This window comes from Polyodon spathula, chromosome 1 (genome assembly GCF_017654505.1).
Source record: "Polyodon spathula isolate WHYD16114869_AA chromosome 1, ASM1765450v1, whole genome shotgun sequence".
Classification (NCBI taxonomy): Eukaryota; Metazoa; Chordata; class Actinopteri; order Acipenseriformes; family Polyodontidae; genus Polyodon; species Polyodon spathula.
Genome location: NC_054534.1, coordinates 75,452,394 through 75,469,645, shown reverse-complemented (window position 1 = coordinate 75,469,645; position 17,252 = coordinate 75,452,394). Strand labels below are relative to the sequence as shown.

General features: G+C 37.0%; 2 protein-coding genes across 5 annotated transcripts in view; one reads left to right on the top strand and one right to left on the bottom strand.

The window, feature by feature from the left end:
• LOC121322391 (rap1 GTPase-GDP dissociation stimulator 1-like) overlaps positions 1-4,948 on the top strand; it is a 79,088-nt gene extending 74,140 nt beyond the window's left edge. For all 3 annotated transcript variants that reach the window (XM_041262298.1, XM_041262289.1, XM_041262307.1), the window contains 4 exons: positions 1,395-1,534; positions 2,359-2,485; positions 2,900-3,028; positions 4,255-4,948. In XM_041262298.1, the coding sequence (XP_041118232.1) occupies positions 1,395-1,534; positions 2,359-2,485; positions 2,900-3,028; positions 4,255-4,382 (524 nt within the window). In that variant the 3' untranslated portion in view covers positions 4,383-4,948. The remainder of the gene's footprint in view (positions 1-1,394; positions 1,535-2,358; positions 2,486-2,899; positions 3,029-4,254) is intronic.
• Positions 4,949-9,304: 4,356 nt separating this feature from the next.
• The window catches only part of LOC121322386 (tetraspanin-5), a 46,151-nt gene continuing 38,203 nt past the window's right edge, over positions 9,305-17,252 (bottom strand). Inside the window, exons 8-11 of one of the 2 annotated variants that reach the window (XR_005951032.1) lie at positions 15,614-15,675; positions 13,475-13,579; positions 9,881-9,926; positions 9,305-9,584 (exon numbers count right to left, since the gene is read on the bottom strand). Coding sequence is in view for 1 of the 2 variants with exons in the window: in XM_041262276.1 (XP_041118210.1) it covers positions 9,914-9,926; positions 15,614-15,675 (75 nt within the window). In the remaining variant the exon portion in view is untranslated. The remainder of the gene's footprint in view (positions 9,585-9,880; positions 9,927-13,474; positions 13,580-15,613; positions 15,676-17,252) is intronic. The other variant, XM_041262276.1, reaches the window with a different exon arrangement.

Sequence of the window (17,252 nt, the reverse complement as noted above, 5' to 3'; positions counted from 1 at the left end):
AGACATAACATTGCTAAACAGTTTGTATTCCTCGGTATTGGCAAATAGACATAGGCAGCAGGTTTTTTTTTTTTTTTTATGATGTTTCAGCACTGGTTTAATATGTGCACTCTAACTGGAAACAAGGCTTGTCCTCATGAAAAAAAAAAACAGCACAGCCAGGCAGCTTGGAGTTCTCAGCTCTAAAGGATACAGTAGGAGGAGAAAAGATGTCAGATTGGTTTAAGTGGCTGCTTCATTAGAACAGCTTCATTACTCGACAGCTGCTTGAAACAGAAACACAGAACAGCACCAGCTGAATTACCACATATCACCAATAACCTTTTACCATTACAACAAAAGCAATTACCATCATCTTCTGTATATCAGTATCCTGACATCGAGTCCAATTTTCATACAATTAGTATGGAGTGGGGAAGAGTCCTTTTTAATTGAGGTAATATTTGGATTTTGATCATTCACCCATTACTTCAAAAGCGCTCAGTAAAAAATAAGAAAAATGTATAAGAAAGTTCAGTAAGTCAAGCTGAATAACATTTTGGCTCATGTCATCATCGGTGTAATTATGAAAACACTGCTCGAAACATTTGTCTATTGACATATTTTTCAGATATATTTAGATTGTCAAAACTGTGTCCTTTAACTGTGAAGTGGGCTATTTTTAGGCAGATGAGGTCTGATGGATAGGTGTGTGCTGCTTATGTTTAGAGCTAAACAAGATGCTTGAGATCTATGTAATTCCTTCTGCAGCCATGTTCTGTTTTACAATGGAGCCCGGTAGGGGGCATGGGAGAAAAATATATTTATCTTGTGTGCACGTCTTACTATCTCAGTGCCACGAGATACCTATAAAAATAGCAATGAGAGAAAAATGATATATTTAATGCACACAAGATAGTTATCTCATGGCCATAAGATAGTTTTACAGATAAACGTTCATGGAGACCATGGAGGCTGGTGGGTTAACATGAACGTGCACCAAATACAGGTCTACAAGTGATCAAACTAAATAAACTCTTCAAAAGTGATGGGGAAGTCTGTGTAATGCAAAATGTAAGTTACTAACTGTCAAGTCTGATGACTGTATGGGCTTCAAGAGCATAAACTCACTTTGTAAACTACAATGGATTTTTTCATGTACAGAATATTGTGACTCCAAGTATGCCAGTATGCTATTGGGCTGGAGATTACAGTACAGCCTGACTGTAAAAGTGTTGTCAGACAAAACTACTCTACATTATTCATCCTATTCCACACACAGTTGGCTTTCCATGTGCAATGTGTAACGTTGAAGGTCGTTTATAGAAACTATATGTATGTTGTGCATGTTTTGACAGACCCTGTATTCCAAGTCTGAGAAACCATTCACATTTATCCTCTATCTCTTTTACTAGCCGAAGCTGCAGAACAGCTGGGGAAAAATGTGAAGTTGGTGGAACGCCTGGTGGAATGGTGTGAAGCTAAAGACCACGCAGGCGTGATGGGTGAATCAAACCGACTGCTCTCTGCACTTATAAGGCACAGCAAATCAAAGGTCAGTTGTACAGCACAATTGTCATGGCAGCATCTGTAAGCAAACTGCATCTAGACAGAATATTTTTTTAAATGAGAGGTTGTTTTATGTTAGATACTACTCGATTTATGGACTTTGTGCAGACTCCCAAATGTAAGGGAAAATACTGCAGATGATTCCATCACAGATTCTGTATAACTGCAATAAAAACAGAGAATGTTAAATGAGTTATCACCAAGGGGTTGAAATCAGTGCCCTTACCTCTTGTTTGTAACCTAAAATCTTTTTGTTTTTCACTTGTTTTTGACTTTCATTGTGTCTGTGCATATTTTTTTTCAAGAACTACTGTAAGGCTTTGTAAAACTTGATTCTTCCTGGTACACTTTTACTTCCTGCGTCAGACTCCTTGACATGGTCTACCAGAATGAAGCCTTGCAATGGACATTGGCCTGTACAACAGGAAGTGATATGGTAACAGGAGGACGAAAGTGTTGCCTTTTTTGCTCCCCTCCCCAAAAAATGCTTTATTTGATAATGCTAAGAAATGGTATAATGTATTGATTATAAAGCTTTAGCTATCACTGTTTAAGAGTCAGTTTGTTTGAAATCCTTAACATATTGTGTGATGGTGATATAGCTGCTTCAGGACAATACAACATTTAACAACTTTGGATTGTTTCTTTTCCACTCCACTAAAGCTTTGATTCTAGGGTGATTCATAAATCATTGTCATGGGATATTCTATCTTGTTTATGTTTTCTGCATCTTAGGACATTTTATGTATTTAAAGAAATAATAATGAAGACATTCTTCTTGAGTTTTCAAACAATTCTGACATTTTTCAGGATGTCGTCAGGACGGTAATCCAGTGCGGTGGTGTGAAACACTTGGCTGCCATGGCAACGAGCGAGCACGTGATCATGCAGAATGAAGCCCTGGTAGCTCTTGGACTGATAGCTGCTTTAGACTTGGGTAACTACAACTTTGGCAAGACAAAGATGAGTATGGTGATGTCCTCACCTCAGGGTCACTTGAGGATGTAGTTCCAAAGATACTCGCACTGCAAAGTATATGTAAAAAAAATATGATGGACCCCCCAGTTTGGTCAGTGATTGCAATTACCAAACAATAATTAAAATTATATTAAGTTGTTAAAACAGTCACAGGAATTGCAGAATCCAGTTGTGGTTCAGCCTTGTTTCAGGATCCAAATTTGTTTCCTTGATTTATTTATTAACAGTATGTGGCTTAATCAGGAAACTGTTGTTTGCTTAAAAGCTATTGGAACTTGTGTTATACTGTGAGCTAGTTAATATCAACTAAGATAATTGTTAGTTTGTTCAAAAACATCCCTGAACACAGATCTGAATGTGTTTTCTGGCACAGGGATGGCCGAGAAGGACCTGGAAAGTGCTACACTAGTGCAGGTACTACACAAGCTGTTATCAGACGAGAGGAGTGCCCCTGAGATCAAATACAATTCCATGGTACTGATCTGTACTGTCATGGGTTCAGGTGAGTCGTTTTTTTAAATGTGAATCATCTGACATTTTCATTAAAAAAACGTCCAGCAGTATTTAGTTTCTTGTAATTTTTCTTTGTTAATTTCACCTTTTAACTGAAGCATTTGACTATAAATCCATAATTAGTTCTCTTGTGTCTTTAATACTAAAGAACAGATTACAAAAGGTTTAATTATTTAAAAGCTGTACAGCCTTAGTGTCTTGTATAGTTCTTTACAGTGCCTGTTTCATTGTTTACCAGGCTAAAATCAGCTACAGAAGGGACAGAAAATACTGCTGCAAACCCTCTAGTGGTTATTCTTTTCAAACGACTTCACTTTAGACAGTCACCAATAATGATTGAAGCAGAAACAATAGAGAATTATACAAAAAAACACACAATAAATAATTAAAACAAACAGGACATTCCTTTTATATACTACACATGAAAATTGACACATTTAACAGATGTTCATACAGCATTTACCAAGTCATCTGTTGGATAGAAGAAAAAAGTGTATTACTATTTTACTGATCAAAACAAATCTAAATACTGCCAACCTTTAACTACATGCAATAGTACTTCTGGTGTTAGACCTGCATAAGTCGAGATGGACAGGTACATTTTTTGTGGACTATGACTTGGTAGTAAATAACTACTTAAAAACACACACACAAACACACCACATATATATTATATATATATATATATATATAATATATATATATATATATATATAATATATATTTATATATATATATATATATATACCATGTCTTGTACATCCTTTATTGTCTTAAATGACAGCACCAGAGGGGGCCCCCTGTAACAAGAAATCTGATTATAGATTGCTGTTGATTAAATGTGTGCTCGCTTACCACTCTTGCTATTTATGAGTATCAGTGTTTGCGTGTAACTGAAAGCTTGAATGTTTCCCTAATCGACTCAAAAAATGTAACAAGCAAGATCTGCATGGACAGAAAAGTGGACACTTCTTAGCAACTTGAGTTTCCGACACGACGAGACACTGTCAACACCCATCTATCCATACTTTTGATTTTACATACCAATTTTATATGAAAACCACTGTGAACAATTTAACTATTATTCGGTATTCGCCACGGGCCAGATTTATCAAGGTCTTTGGATGCAGGGGTGTGACTCATAAACTGTTTAGTGAGTTATCACAAATGTGGGTGTCTAATGTTTTTTTTTTGTTGTTGTTTTTCCCCCCGCAGAACCTCTGCATAAGGAAGTACAAAGCTTGATGTTTCTGGATGTTGTATCAAAGCTGCGAAGCCATGAGAACAAAACGGTGGCCCACCAGGCATCCTTAACAGAGCAGAGATTAACAGTACAGAGCTAAAGGACTCTAACCCCCTTCCTCGTCACTTTGTCTATCCAGTGTCATGTCCCAGGGTCTCCCGTTCTGTCCATCGTCCACTGTTCCTGCTAACACTCCCTTTAAACGACTTGTGCATGCATATACAGGTCTGCTCAGTTAACTCCAACAAGAAAAACTAAAAAAAAAATACTGTAGGTAACCACCTTAACAAAATTAAAAAAGAAAAACTTTTTAGCCCATTTCTGTGATATGAATCTGCCAATCTGCCACTCTTCCCTTGTTGCTTGAATGCCATGTAGTGAGATGTGCATGTTGTAGTCCAGTTGGTGATGTAACAGTGTTTAGCCATACTGCTCGCAGGCTGTCCACATCTAATCCACATAGGGATGTAGTGCCTATAACCTAGAGAACAGGCAGAGGAGGCTGGGAATATGATAGGGATTGTGCACTTTGAGCTCCAGCAGAGCCCTCATCTGGAAGAGTAATGCATTGTATCGCTGCCTCATTTCACTGGTCATGCTATTTTTGAAATGTCAAAAACAAATCATAGATCCTAAAATTATACAATAAAGATTCCTGTAGTCCATGAAATATGTCAAACTATTTTTTGTGCAAGTTTATTTTTATTTGTCTGTTCTGGTTCTATTGTATGTTTGTAGATGTGTTAATCTTGTCAGGTAAGGTATTGTACTAGGCGTGTGAGGATTCAATATTCAAATTCACTCAAACATAAATTGGACTATTACTGAATGCTTGTCAGCACGTGGATTATTCTATGTGAAATCACCATGTGATCAACCAGAAGTTACAGTTGCTTTAAACACTCAATCAGGTCATGATCAGAAATAAACAGTACATTCCATTAACACAGCGCTTTTGTTTTAATAAAACACATTTATTACCCATTAAAACCTGCATGTAAAAAAAGAGGATTTACATAAGGGAGCACATAATACTACATAACAAGAAAAAAGCATATACAGTTTGCTTAACACAATGGGATAGTAACATCTTAAAACTCCAGTTCTCTCACATAGGTCATATAACATTTTTAGATTGTGAATACTGATCTCAAACACTTTTAAATTACACTGAAATGTTACTAGTAACAAAGGGAGTCATGTATCAAGCATTTGCGACGGCATTAATGCCATAGCACCAAGTTTACGTCGGCCTTAAAATTGCCCCATATGTATCATGGCACTTTTGGCAAGTTAAGGCCGTGTTAGCACTGTCAAAATGCGCTCTGCCACGCAATGCATTCCGACGCTCATTAGCCATGCATTTCAAGGCGCGTCAAGCCTTAATTATATGCATGGGCAAATTGTAGGTGGGGCTCATTTGTAAATGAAGTCTGATATTAAAATGAGATTTATGAAGCAGCAGAAAAAGCCCCTAAAAGGGTCTACAAATAAGACTGACTTTAATTTGGTCTCATTGGCGCAAATAAAAAGTCGGAAAGCAGCATTAATATAGAGGTCTGGAAAATTCACAGTATTTTTAAAAGAAATTCATGAATAACCATTAAAAAAAAATAAAAATAAAAAAAAACATTTTATTAACAAACAAAACATTGCCTAGGTTCTTGTCTTAAACACTGCCTTCTTGCAACATACACAGAGTGTGTGTGTGTATGCATGTGTGTGTAATTATATATATATATATATATATATATATATATATATATATATATATATATATATATATATATATATATATATATATATATATAGCATGAGTTATTCATGGCTCACTCTGATAAAGCCAAGTCTCAGGCAGTAATTGTGCGTGATGCGCTTATTTAAATAATTTACATAAAATACGCAATGCAAATATTTTTAAATAGCATATTTACACAGATAACCATGAATAAACTAAAATAAAAGAGGTTAGATAGTGTCTCACTTTGTTTCTATTTTACTCTGTTTTAAAGATCGCTCTTCTCCAGTACAATTACGCAGAGAAAGTGGATTTGTAACCAAATACACTACGGAGTTTCCTGGGTCTGGTGAAATAAAAAAAAAATATAGATGTAGTACAAAATTAAATTCTACATACTGAAATGTATTATTTTTCTCAGTAACAGTCGGTGAAATTCAGAGCTTACCCAGCATATTAACACCCCGCCTCTGCTCACGAATGATTGGACAGCTGTCAGATATTTCACTTTCCCTCTGGCTACTCACTCTCCTTCAGTTTTCTTGCAAAATACCGTGAATGGCCTCTGCTTGCTCTGCTTGCTTATGATTGGACAGCTGCGTAAAGCTTGACAGATTTTTGACTCTCCTATTGGTTACACTTACTGTCAGTACCTGCATCTGAAACAGACATAGTTTATTTCCCACCCAGCTAACTTATGATTGGGTACCGCAGAGACAATGCAGATATTCAATTGGATCGTATCGCAGAAGCCTTCATGACCCATAATTTAAGAACAGCTGCCGTGGGCATGATGGCCTGGCTTCGCGGGTACAAATTTGCCCGTGGGCACCACTTTGAGGATCACTGTATTATACTGATGTAAGCTGCCTAACTTCACCCAAAATTCAAGGCTGAAACATTTTAATATTTAGCCTAGCTACTGAGTCAACAATGTACATTGTAACTCAGTTCACTATTGAAACACTCATTAAAACATTTAACAAACTTCTGCTGGAAACAAGATGCTTAAATGGTCTGTGTTGGCTGCAAAAAAAGGAACAAGCAGACAAAATTAATTTTTTTAAAAGAACTTTGAATGACAAATTCAGCAACATTTTTCGAGTTTTGTAGACTTATGTTGACACATTAAAATGACTTTTATTTATAGTCTATTTTGCTGCCTCTAATCTCAAAATATTAAGCACGGGAGAAATGAAAAGACAAAACCGAAGCGTTTGTGTTTTCTTTATATACTGTACATTTCTAGTAGTATTTAGAAATGTCATTGTACAGTATGAGGAATTCACCAATCATGAAGCCGGTATTTGTTTGACCCCGTTGCCGTAGTAACTAAATGCACAGCATTGACGCCGGACCGTGTACAGCTACTGTAGCGCTGCTTCTACTTGATAAAAGTATGAAATGAACAGGGGAGGTGAAGAGTACACTACACTAATGTAAAATAAACTAAGGAAAATAAAATGCATATTTTTTAAAGGTAGGCAGTGAAATACACGATTACCGTGAAATTCGTGATATTGTGATTTTCAGGGGCATTTCTTACGAAGGAGAATACAGGCTCCTAATCGTCCTGAACAACCCAGGAACAGAGGTAGAGTATTGAGAAGAAGGGAGAGTATTTAGGGTCTGCATTACCCTTTGTAATCTCCCGGAGGATGAAATTATAGCTCGATACCGGCTATTTCATTGTGTACACTTGTTTATATTCGTCATGTAATAAAGTTGGTTCATTGTATCCTTTTCATTATGTATATTTGGTTTTATCCGTCAAGACACTTTGTCAACACGGGTCTTTTCTGCCTCTACAAATGACCTACCTGTTGTTCAACTGGGGTAGCCCAGTTGGAGGGGAGGTGCTATTTTTCGGATTAGCCCGATAATGTGTGCTACTGTAGCCCATTTTTAGGGTTTCAGAATATTGGCACAGCAGAATTTTCACATTTAAATGTGGCAGCTTACATCGTGCCTCATTCATTTTGGGCCAGTTAATACATTCAGGATGGAGTCCAATTTGTGCCGCGACGGAGCGCCAATTTACACTTTGCCAATTTAGCCCTGCATCAGTCGATCTTGATACATGTCCCCCATAGTGTATTACCATTTGTAAAGTTAAAACCAAACAATTCTATTAGACAACCTATTCTCAATTACAGTAAAAAATAACTTCGCCTTTCATCAATACACTACACATTATCTCCTAGAAGTGTCTTTCCTTTTTCGGGAGCATATTTAAAGTTAATGTTCCATTCTAATTCCTACATTATATGTTACTCAAATGGTTCAATTTTAACCTAAAGAATGTACCCTTTGACTATCCTTTGAGGTGTATGCATACTTCATGTTGATGGGTTTTGCTTTTAGGGCTTCAGTTTACTTTTCTTCATTTGTTTTTGGGTGTTTGTCAACCTAGCATTCCTGAAAGGTGAGGGGCAGAGGTCAGGCATGGTGCTGGCAGGCTTCAGCTGAGATTCCTCTCATATGCCTCACAGAACACTACCTAGCAGTCACTGTGTGCCTTTCTTAAGCACATACAGTATGTTCTATTAGAACGAATAATGTGAGTTGATTCTACAGTGCAGTGTTACTTTGTCTTAAGGTACTAGGGCTGATATAATGGCATGTAGTACTTTAGTCACCACCCTCAGTGGAAGTAGGGTAGTGTAAACACATTGCCTGCTGGGTCCTCGAACTTTTTATCATTGTTTCAATGTGTTTATCTTCTTGGCTAATATAAATATAAAAGCGGGACCCCAATGGAAAGAAAATGTTTTACCGATAAATGAAAAACATGCTGTTTCAGATGCCTTAGTGGCTGTGCCGGGAATCTGATTTATGGAGGACCTAAACTACAAAGCCAGGAAGGCCTACAAAGTGCCGGAGGTGGGCAAGACCAAGGGAGGCAGGCAGAACAGAATGCTGCTGCTGTTCAGCCCCAAGCATGCGCAGGTCTGCAATGCAGCAGCTAAAGAGATGAGCACTGCAGATGACCTGGGTAACAAAATAGCTATACTATGCTGTTGTGCTGATGAAGTAATGTTGCTGACATTAAAGCAAAATATAAATATTTTAGAACTTTACATCTACATGCGACGTGTCAGGATGAAGGATGCTTCAGGAAACCAATGGAAACCTACTTATGTATGGGAAATAAACCAGGTACTTGATAAATATAAATCCTCTGATAACCCTTCTGGTGACAAGTGTAATGGATTCCTTGTCTTTTCATTTTTCTGCATTTGTCCTCTTGCTGTTCATTATCAGTGTACATAAAACTTTTTTGTTGATGATAATTTTATTTTTTTTAATCACTGAATACATGAGTGAAACAAATGCAAGGTTTTTTAGGCATGCAGTGCATGTCAGATTAGTTAAATTAGTTACAGAATGTGTTTGACACTGCCAGAAGTTCAACAAAAATTGGCATCATGTAACTTCTACAAAAGTGTGAATAATCTATATACATATAATTAAACAATAGTGCAGATACTTCCCTTTTTACAGTTTTCAGTTTGTGGAACTTGACATTTCTATGGCCTGGAAAACTGTCATGCTTGAAGAGACCTTCAATGTAAACAAAAAGAAAATAGAATAGTTAAAAATGTATATTCTAAAAACATGTTTAGATCTTTTAACAGTTAAAGTACAAACAGCATACTTCGTTTTAGATTTTTGCAATTTTTGTCATGTTAAAATGCTTAACTCTTAGCGAAGTTCTTTTAAGTTGCAATACGGAATTTGAATGAAACAGTTATGTGTTTTAATAATTAACATTAATATACAAACTAGCCTTAGTTCACTTTATAAAACCATGAAAAGGTGGACTCATGTTCTCTGCTACAGAAAAAGTGGAGGTTTACCTATGTAATCAAGGGTCAAGGTGGGATTCTGCATCAGGTGAACAAGCTGCAAAACAAACAAGGTTAGGTTTACTCCATGCTGAAAATCTAAAAAGGCACATAGGTTAGCAACTGATTCCTCAAACATGGGCGCAGCGTTAGAGGGAGCATAAGAGGTGTGGAGTGGAGAAAGATTACTTATAGATGGGGATCAGAGGTTGAAGGTTTGAAGAGGCAAAAGGAAATGGGGTTATTGGTGAGAAGGCTGTGGAAGGTTCACTTGAGAGCAGGGATAAGGTATTAATAAAGAAACATGAGATGCAACCTAAATTACCCCTGCTGAATGTTCCCAAGAACAATATCACAGCCCTCCCTAATATGAGAAAATAGGCTCCCATGTCATCATGATCCTATCCAATCCAGAATGCCAGGACTTGTGCTAAAGTATGTCTAAACTCACAAATCAAATCAATTTCTGTCACAAGTAGATGAGCGGTTCTCAAAATATGCCTGCGTGACATCTAAAGTACATTTACCTTTACTCATGCTTGGGCAAAATACTTAGATAAATGTATTTTTAATAGAAAATACTCAGAAAAATGTATCCAAATCCAAAATACAAACTACTTTGGAAACACCTTCAATACAAAGATACACTTCTATTTGGAAAATGCCATTTAAAATGGCAAAATACCTTTAATAAAAACAAACCAAGATTGTTATATGTCATACAGAAAAATCTAATAAAGGAACCGAAATAGTTAACAATTTCAAGCAACATTAAGGAAACATGCAGCGGGTCCTTGTGTCCTTTGGCAGCAATCACAGCTCAGGCCCTTTCAGCAAAGGTTGGTGGTCTGATGCCCAAAATGCCCCACAGTGGTTTAATGGAGTTTAAGTTGTCACTCTGGGCCAGCCACCGCATATTTTTAACATTGTTGTCCATTACTGTTTAACCCCCGGATTCTCCCGGTGGAACAAGAGCACCTAGGATCACGTGCCTCGGTGGACCGAAGCAGTCTGGAGCTCCCAGGCTGAAAGTAGGAAGCTCGACCAACAGACTGATGTACATAAAATTAGGCACTACTAAAATCGGGAGGAAAACAAAAAAAATGATTGGGCACTATTAAATAAAAATAAAGAACTAAAATTAGACTACAGTGGCTGTTCTCCATTGGTTCTCTTTAACAATCCTTTTCATGAAAGTTGTTCTACCACCTCGGGGTTCACCTCCACTCTGAGGCGCTGGGACCCTCTGTAGTGGCAGCAGGTTCTTCTGTGCACATAGCAAAACTTGAGACCACCTTTGTGATTGACATAAGCCACCAACCACTATTACATCGTCTGTATGGACAAGCACATGCCTGCAGAGGGAGCGTGCGCAGAAGACCCAAGGTAGGGTCTGAGAAGCTGCTGCCCTCAAGCCCAGAAGTTTTGGAACGTCATTACCATGAGCTCGCTGTTGAGGTGGATAGATGGTGGACAGAGTGGACAGCATAAAGTATAACTAATAACAACCAGAACTAGGTTTAAATTTCAAATGTAAATGTATAACTGGCGGCAATCTTGTTTTATAAAACATCACCATTTTGACATATTTGTATCCCATTGTTACTGGGACAATAACTACCAAGTTTGGAGTTTGTTGGTCAAACTGTGTTCAAATAGCAGCAGTTTGCTGTTAAGGGCGCATTTCGTTAAAGTCTGTGGCAGCCATTTGGACAAAAAAAAAAAGCAGAAACTTCTGCTTCACAAACTTGATGTGAGTTTGGATGCTGATGACATATGCCACATGTCAGATCAATCGCTTCACCGGTTCCCAAGAAGAAGATTTTGAAAGGTTTCTAAAAAATGTGTCAAATGGCCATTTTTGTTTTCGGTCAACACAATTGTTTTAAAAGTCAGTTGTATTGATACAGTATTAGGGAAGATGTTTGTGAAGTTTGGAGTTAGTCAAGTAAATAGTTTGTCAACTGATGCAGGTTTAAATTTCAAACGTAAACGTATAAGTGGCTGCCATCTTGTTTTATAAAACATCACCATTTTCACATATTTGTATCCCATTGATACTGGGACGATAACTACCAAGTTTGGAGTTTGTTGGACAAACGGTTTTCAAACAGCAGCAGTTTGTTGTTAGGGGCGCATTTCGATAAGATTCGATAAGATAACAATAGGCTTCCTAGCCTTTGGCTGGGAAGCCTAATAAACTACTGTACATAATTCTTCTTACCTGTTGTGCTGACAAGTTAACAGTTTTTTGGGGGCTGCTGGTGCGAATTCCTGACTGGACAAGTTATATGTACAAAAGGAAGAGTTTAGGGGAAAATGCAGATTTTAAATCAGATAATAGTTCACTTTTTTTCCCCCACAGACAAACCATACGGGATCAGACAGAGTACACATTTTTGTATACAAAACGTTTACAAAACCCTATGTTGTCGCGTTATCACAGTGAAAAGGTTGTTTGCATCTGAAATCCTACAATGAACTTAGCTCTGGGTGGCATAGCAGCAATGTAAAACAATGTTTTTTTTTTTTTTTTGAAAACTACAAAATACTCAGGCAGTATACATTAACATTTGCATTACAAATTACAAAAATATAAATATAATGAAAACATGTATTTCAATTTCATGTATTTTCAATACTGCCCACCCCTGCCTTTACTATATTTGTAGCGTAGTAGCTTAGATGGGTGGACCAGCACAGGCGGAATCAAGCAATGGGGAGAGAAGTTAGTGACTGCAGTACTAGGAAGCACGAAACAGGAGGTAGGTGGTATCATTTAGTTCTGTGACTATAGGAACTAGGTTGAGCAATGAGTTTCATCCCAGAGGATATTTTGAGGTACATGCAGGATTTAGAAACACACTTGCCATTATTCTGAGACAAACACATTTAATTTTGACTTCAATATGTGACTATTCTAAATAGGAATTCCCATTTCTGCATTTTCAAAACTGTACCATATACATCAATTCCTTATCCAAAGTGCACCTTCCAGTCAGCAGATACTCGTCCTTAAGAGTCATTTGGGCTTGTTTTTGTAACAATGATTGTACCTTAAGTTATTCAAGTTAAAATACAGGCATTGGTAATTCAGTGTGATAAAACCTTTTTAGTTTTTTTATTTTAGGTGAAACCCATTCTTTGATTTTAAAAAGCGCAGCTTACTAAAAAGCATTCTTATTTCATAATGATTGGTTGGTTAAAACTAGTATGCAGGAACATGAGCATTATTAGCATTAAAAGTAGAAGTATACAGAAAATGCTAAAAATGTTCAGTGAGGACAATAAAACAGAAACACACAGAGCATTTGTCTTAAAGCTGGACAACATCTATGCCAATTTCTGCTGCTTTTTTAAAATAAAAACATCTTCGCTCCTTAATATAGTTATAAACTTCTTGATTTTGAATGTTTTTCAACTACTGTACATTCATTTTTTTTTCCAATGATGGGTTAAACATTAAAGGTAAGCCTGCTGTATCTGTTCACTAATTACCTTTAAGGACTAAAATGTTTAAAAGAATACTTGTCCTTTGAACTACTACCACAAGTCTGATACTTGACAAACAACATGGGCCTAATTCAGTAAGCGTTTTAGTCATACTTTATTTTAGATGAAACTGGTGCAAATGTAGTCCACTGTTTTCACCAATCTGGCTGTATGTCTTGAAATCTTCGATAAATGACACAGGCAGAATGCTTATTGTGGCTGTGAATGGGAAGTGAAATGAGAAAGTGAATGAGAGTCCTAGAGGTACTTGTGGGTACAGTTAGCAGCAGATCCTATTATCAGGAGGTATTAAATGAGGACCACGGGCTTCGTTCTACCAGGCAGATGTGAACCTCTGTAAAGGAATGTGGTGTGGTCACTGTAAGATGGACAGAAGTTAAGGATGCTGTGGAAAGGGGGAACTGCTGGAAGACTGGAGGTTTCCTCGAGGGATTAAAGTTCCATGGGCTTTTTGTAACACGCGTGAGTGCCTTATTGATGATATGTTAGCCAGGTAGCCCCTGTAAATAACAATGATTAAAATGCACATGGTTAAGGCTTGGGAATTGGATGGCATCCTCATCACCATAGAAAACTGCATTCTCTGAAACTCAGAGCGGATAGACAGGCTGATGTCAAGAAAAAAAGGAGATTCTCTTGGATAACATTCAGAGGTGGCACCCAAACAGTCATCAAGGCTTCTAGAAATCAAAGACACAAATTGTGTAAGAGGAAAAGAAACATTCTACCACAAATTCATAGAACAGGTTAGCAAAACTGGGCCCTACCAACATGCAATAACACTAAACTAGGGAAAACAGTGCCAAAGAGTTTGTGTTTGATTCTGTGTGTGTGGGTCCACAACTTCACAGCTGTCACAAAAAAAAAAGAATGCTGCAATGAAACTGTCACCGCGTGGTATAACAGGGATGTTCTATCCATGGTGAAGATCCGGTAATCTGGTGCTTGGAAACAACAGCTGTCAACTTACTGCATGTCAAATGCTTGAGGAATATAACCCAACCAATAATTTAGTGAGTCTACAGTCCCTATTTACCAAACCTTCAAATGTCATTTTAATTGATATTGTACACATATCCATGGTTTGGGGTAGCTAAAATATTGTGCTATCCTAATTTTGTTCTAGATCTTTATTTATCTGGATCTAGCTTGCTTTGAGGTTGTCTTGGCAACACTAACTGCCAGGCACTAAACTAAACATTAGATGGGGTTATAGTGAAAAAGAATGATGACTCATTATTGCTGCATCTTGGAACGTAAAGAATCAATTAAAATCATATTGAAGCAACTAACTCTTTAATAAAGAGGTATCTGCTACATTTATCAAAGTCTCCTAAAATTAAAAACCTGCGCGTATAAACACTTTGATAAATCTCACCTATGTTGCTACATCCAGTGACCAGTGCTTCAAACAGATATCTACTCAGAGCTACATAAGCACGCCAGATTTTTTTTTTCTATTTTTATGTGCAATTGTTAACAGAAATCAGGAGTGCTCAGATGTTTTTAAAGTAAAAAAAAAAAAAAAAAAAAAAACAACAGCAGCTCTTGACATTTTGGTGTCCACACCCAGCAGAACAAAATATTCATCTGAAAATTAATTTATGTATATTACACTTTGCAGCCCTTGTCAGCCTGTAATAAAGTGAGTCATCCTAAGTGAACAGGACGGGAAAGAGCAGGTTTGTTGTGAGCTAGTGGGTGTAATGAGACACTGAAATTGATTCATTTTTACTGTACAGAGTCTCATAAAGGCTATGTTTCTGATTTGTTGTCCTCTGTAGTACCTTTGAACTGGGTGCATTAGAGCCTACATGGAAAGGGAATATCCTATAATTAAATAGCCGCAGTGATCCATTAGCATTTTGTGTTTTCCAACTTTTTAAACTCAATTTTTTTATTTGTAACAGTATCAAATGAATGGGATTTCCAAACATTTCCTTTGTACCAAGTACTCAGATTCTACTCAGCAATGTTTAGTGATTTTGTGGGTGTTCCCATTTTTTATACTAATTTTATATTTAAATGAAGTATTTGGTCTATGCAAAAAAATAAAAAATACATGTAATTGAGTGATTTCCACTAGGTGGCAAGCTTTAAAATAATCCCAGAACAGTTTTGAAAATACTGCAGTGAAAATAACTGATTCTAGATCCATTTTTGTATTGTATAAATATACATACAGTGGCTAGTGTGGTTTTTGCGTTTTTACAAATGTTATAGTTATCTCACCAGCTGGCCCTCACAGCCTCAATGTCGCTCACTAGATTCTGTGCCAAGCAGATCCCAAAAATCTGAAAGTTAATAATAAGAAAGAGATTATTATGAGTCACATTACAAAGGACTTTGATATTTAATAGTGATACTTGTACTCCAAGTCAAAGGGACCAGACAAAAGCAGTCAGGCAAGCCCCAAAGTTTTGTTCAGTTCAATAAGGCCTAAGATTTATTCTTTTTAAGAACATAAGAAAGTTTACAAATGAGAGGAGACCATTTGGTTGTTAGTAACTTATCAATCCCAGAATCTCATCAAGCAGCTTCTTGAAGGATCCCAGGGTGTCAGCTTCAACAACATTACTGGGGAGTTGATTCCAGACCCTCACGATTCTCTGTGTAAAAAAGTGACTCCTATTTTCTGTTCTGAATGCCCCTTTGTCTAATCTCCATTTGTGACCCCTGGTCCTTGTTTCTTTTTTCAGGTTGAAAAAGTCCCTTGGGTCAACCTTGTCAATACCTTTTAGAATTTTGAATGTCTGAATTAGGTCGCCGCGTAGTCTTCTTTGTTCAAGACTGAATAGATTCAATTCTTTTAGCCTGTCTGCATATGACATGCATTTTAAACCTGGAATAATTCTGGTCGCTCTTCTTTGCACTCTTTCTGGAGCAGCAATATCCTTTTTGTAGCAAGGTGACCAGAACTGAACACAATATTCAAGATGAGGTCTTACTAAAGCACTGTACAGTTTTAACATTACTTCCCTTGATTTAAATTCAACACTTTCCACAATGTATCCGAGCATCTTGTTGGCCTTTTTTATAGTTTCCCCACATTGTCTAGATGAAGACATTTCTGAGTCAATAAAAACACCTAGGTCTTTTTCATAGATTCCTTCTTTAATTTCAATATCTCCCATATGATATTTATAATGCATATTTTTATTTCCTGCGTGCTGTATCTTACACTTTTCTCTATTAAATGTCATTTGCCATGTGTCTGCCCAGTTCTGAATCTTGTCTAGATCATTTTGAATGACCTTTGCTGCTGCAACAGTGTTTGCCACTCCTCCTATTTTTGTGTTGTCTGTGAATTTAACAAGTTTGCTTACTATACCAGAATCTAAATCATGAATGTAGATTAGGAATAGCAGAGGACCTAATACTGATCCCTGTGGTACTCCACTGGTTACCACACTCCATTCTGAGGTTTCTCCTCTAATCATTACTTGCTACTTTCTACATGTTAACCACTCCCTAATCCATGTACATGTGTTTCCTTGAATCCCTACTGCGTTTTCAGTTTGAGAATTAATCTTTTGTGCGGGACTTTGTCAAAAGCTTTCTGGAAATCTAAATAAAACATGTCATATGCTTTGCAATTATCCATTACACTATGTAACACAATTTTTGTTCCTGGGTAGTAAGTGTTATTTCCTAATTGCTTATGCCTCAAAAGCATAGAAAATGGCTGTTATTCCCAACAAACTTTGCTTTTGTGACCAGGACAGTGATATTTCAAAATATCACTATTTCCAATGGGAAAACAGGCAAATGTGTGTCTTTTCATTCACATAAAGTCAGAAAAATACTGTAAATACAGTATAATCGTAAATCTCGAAAAACTACTCACTTCTAAATCTTTTGTAGTCATTTT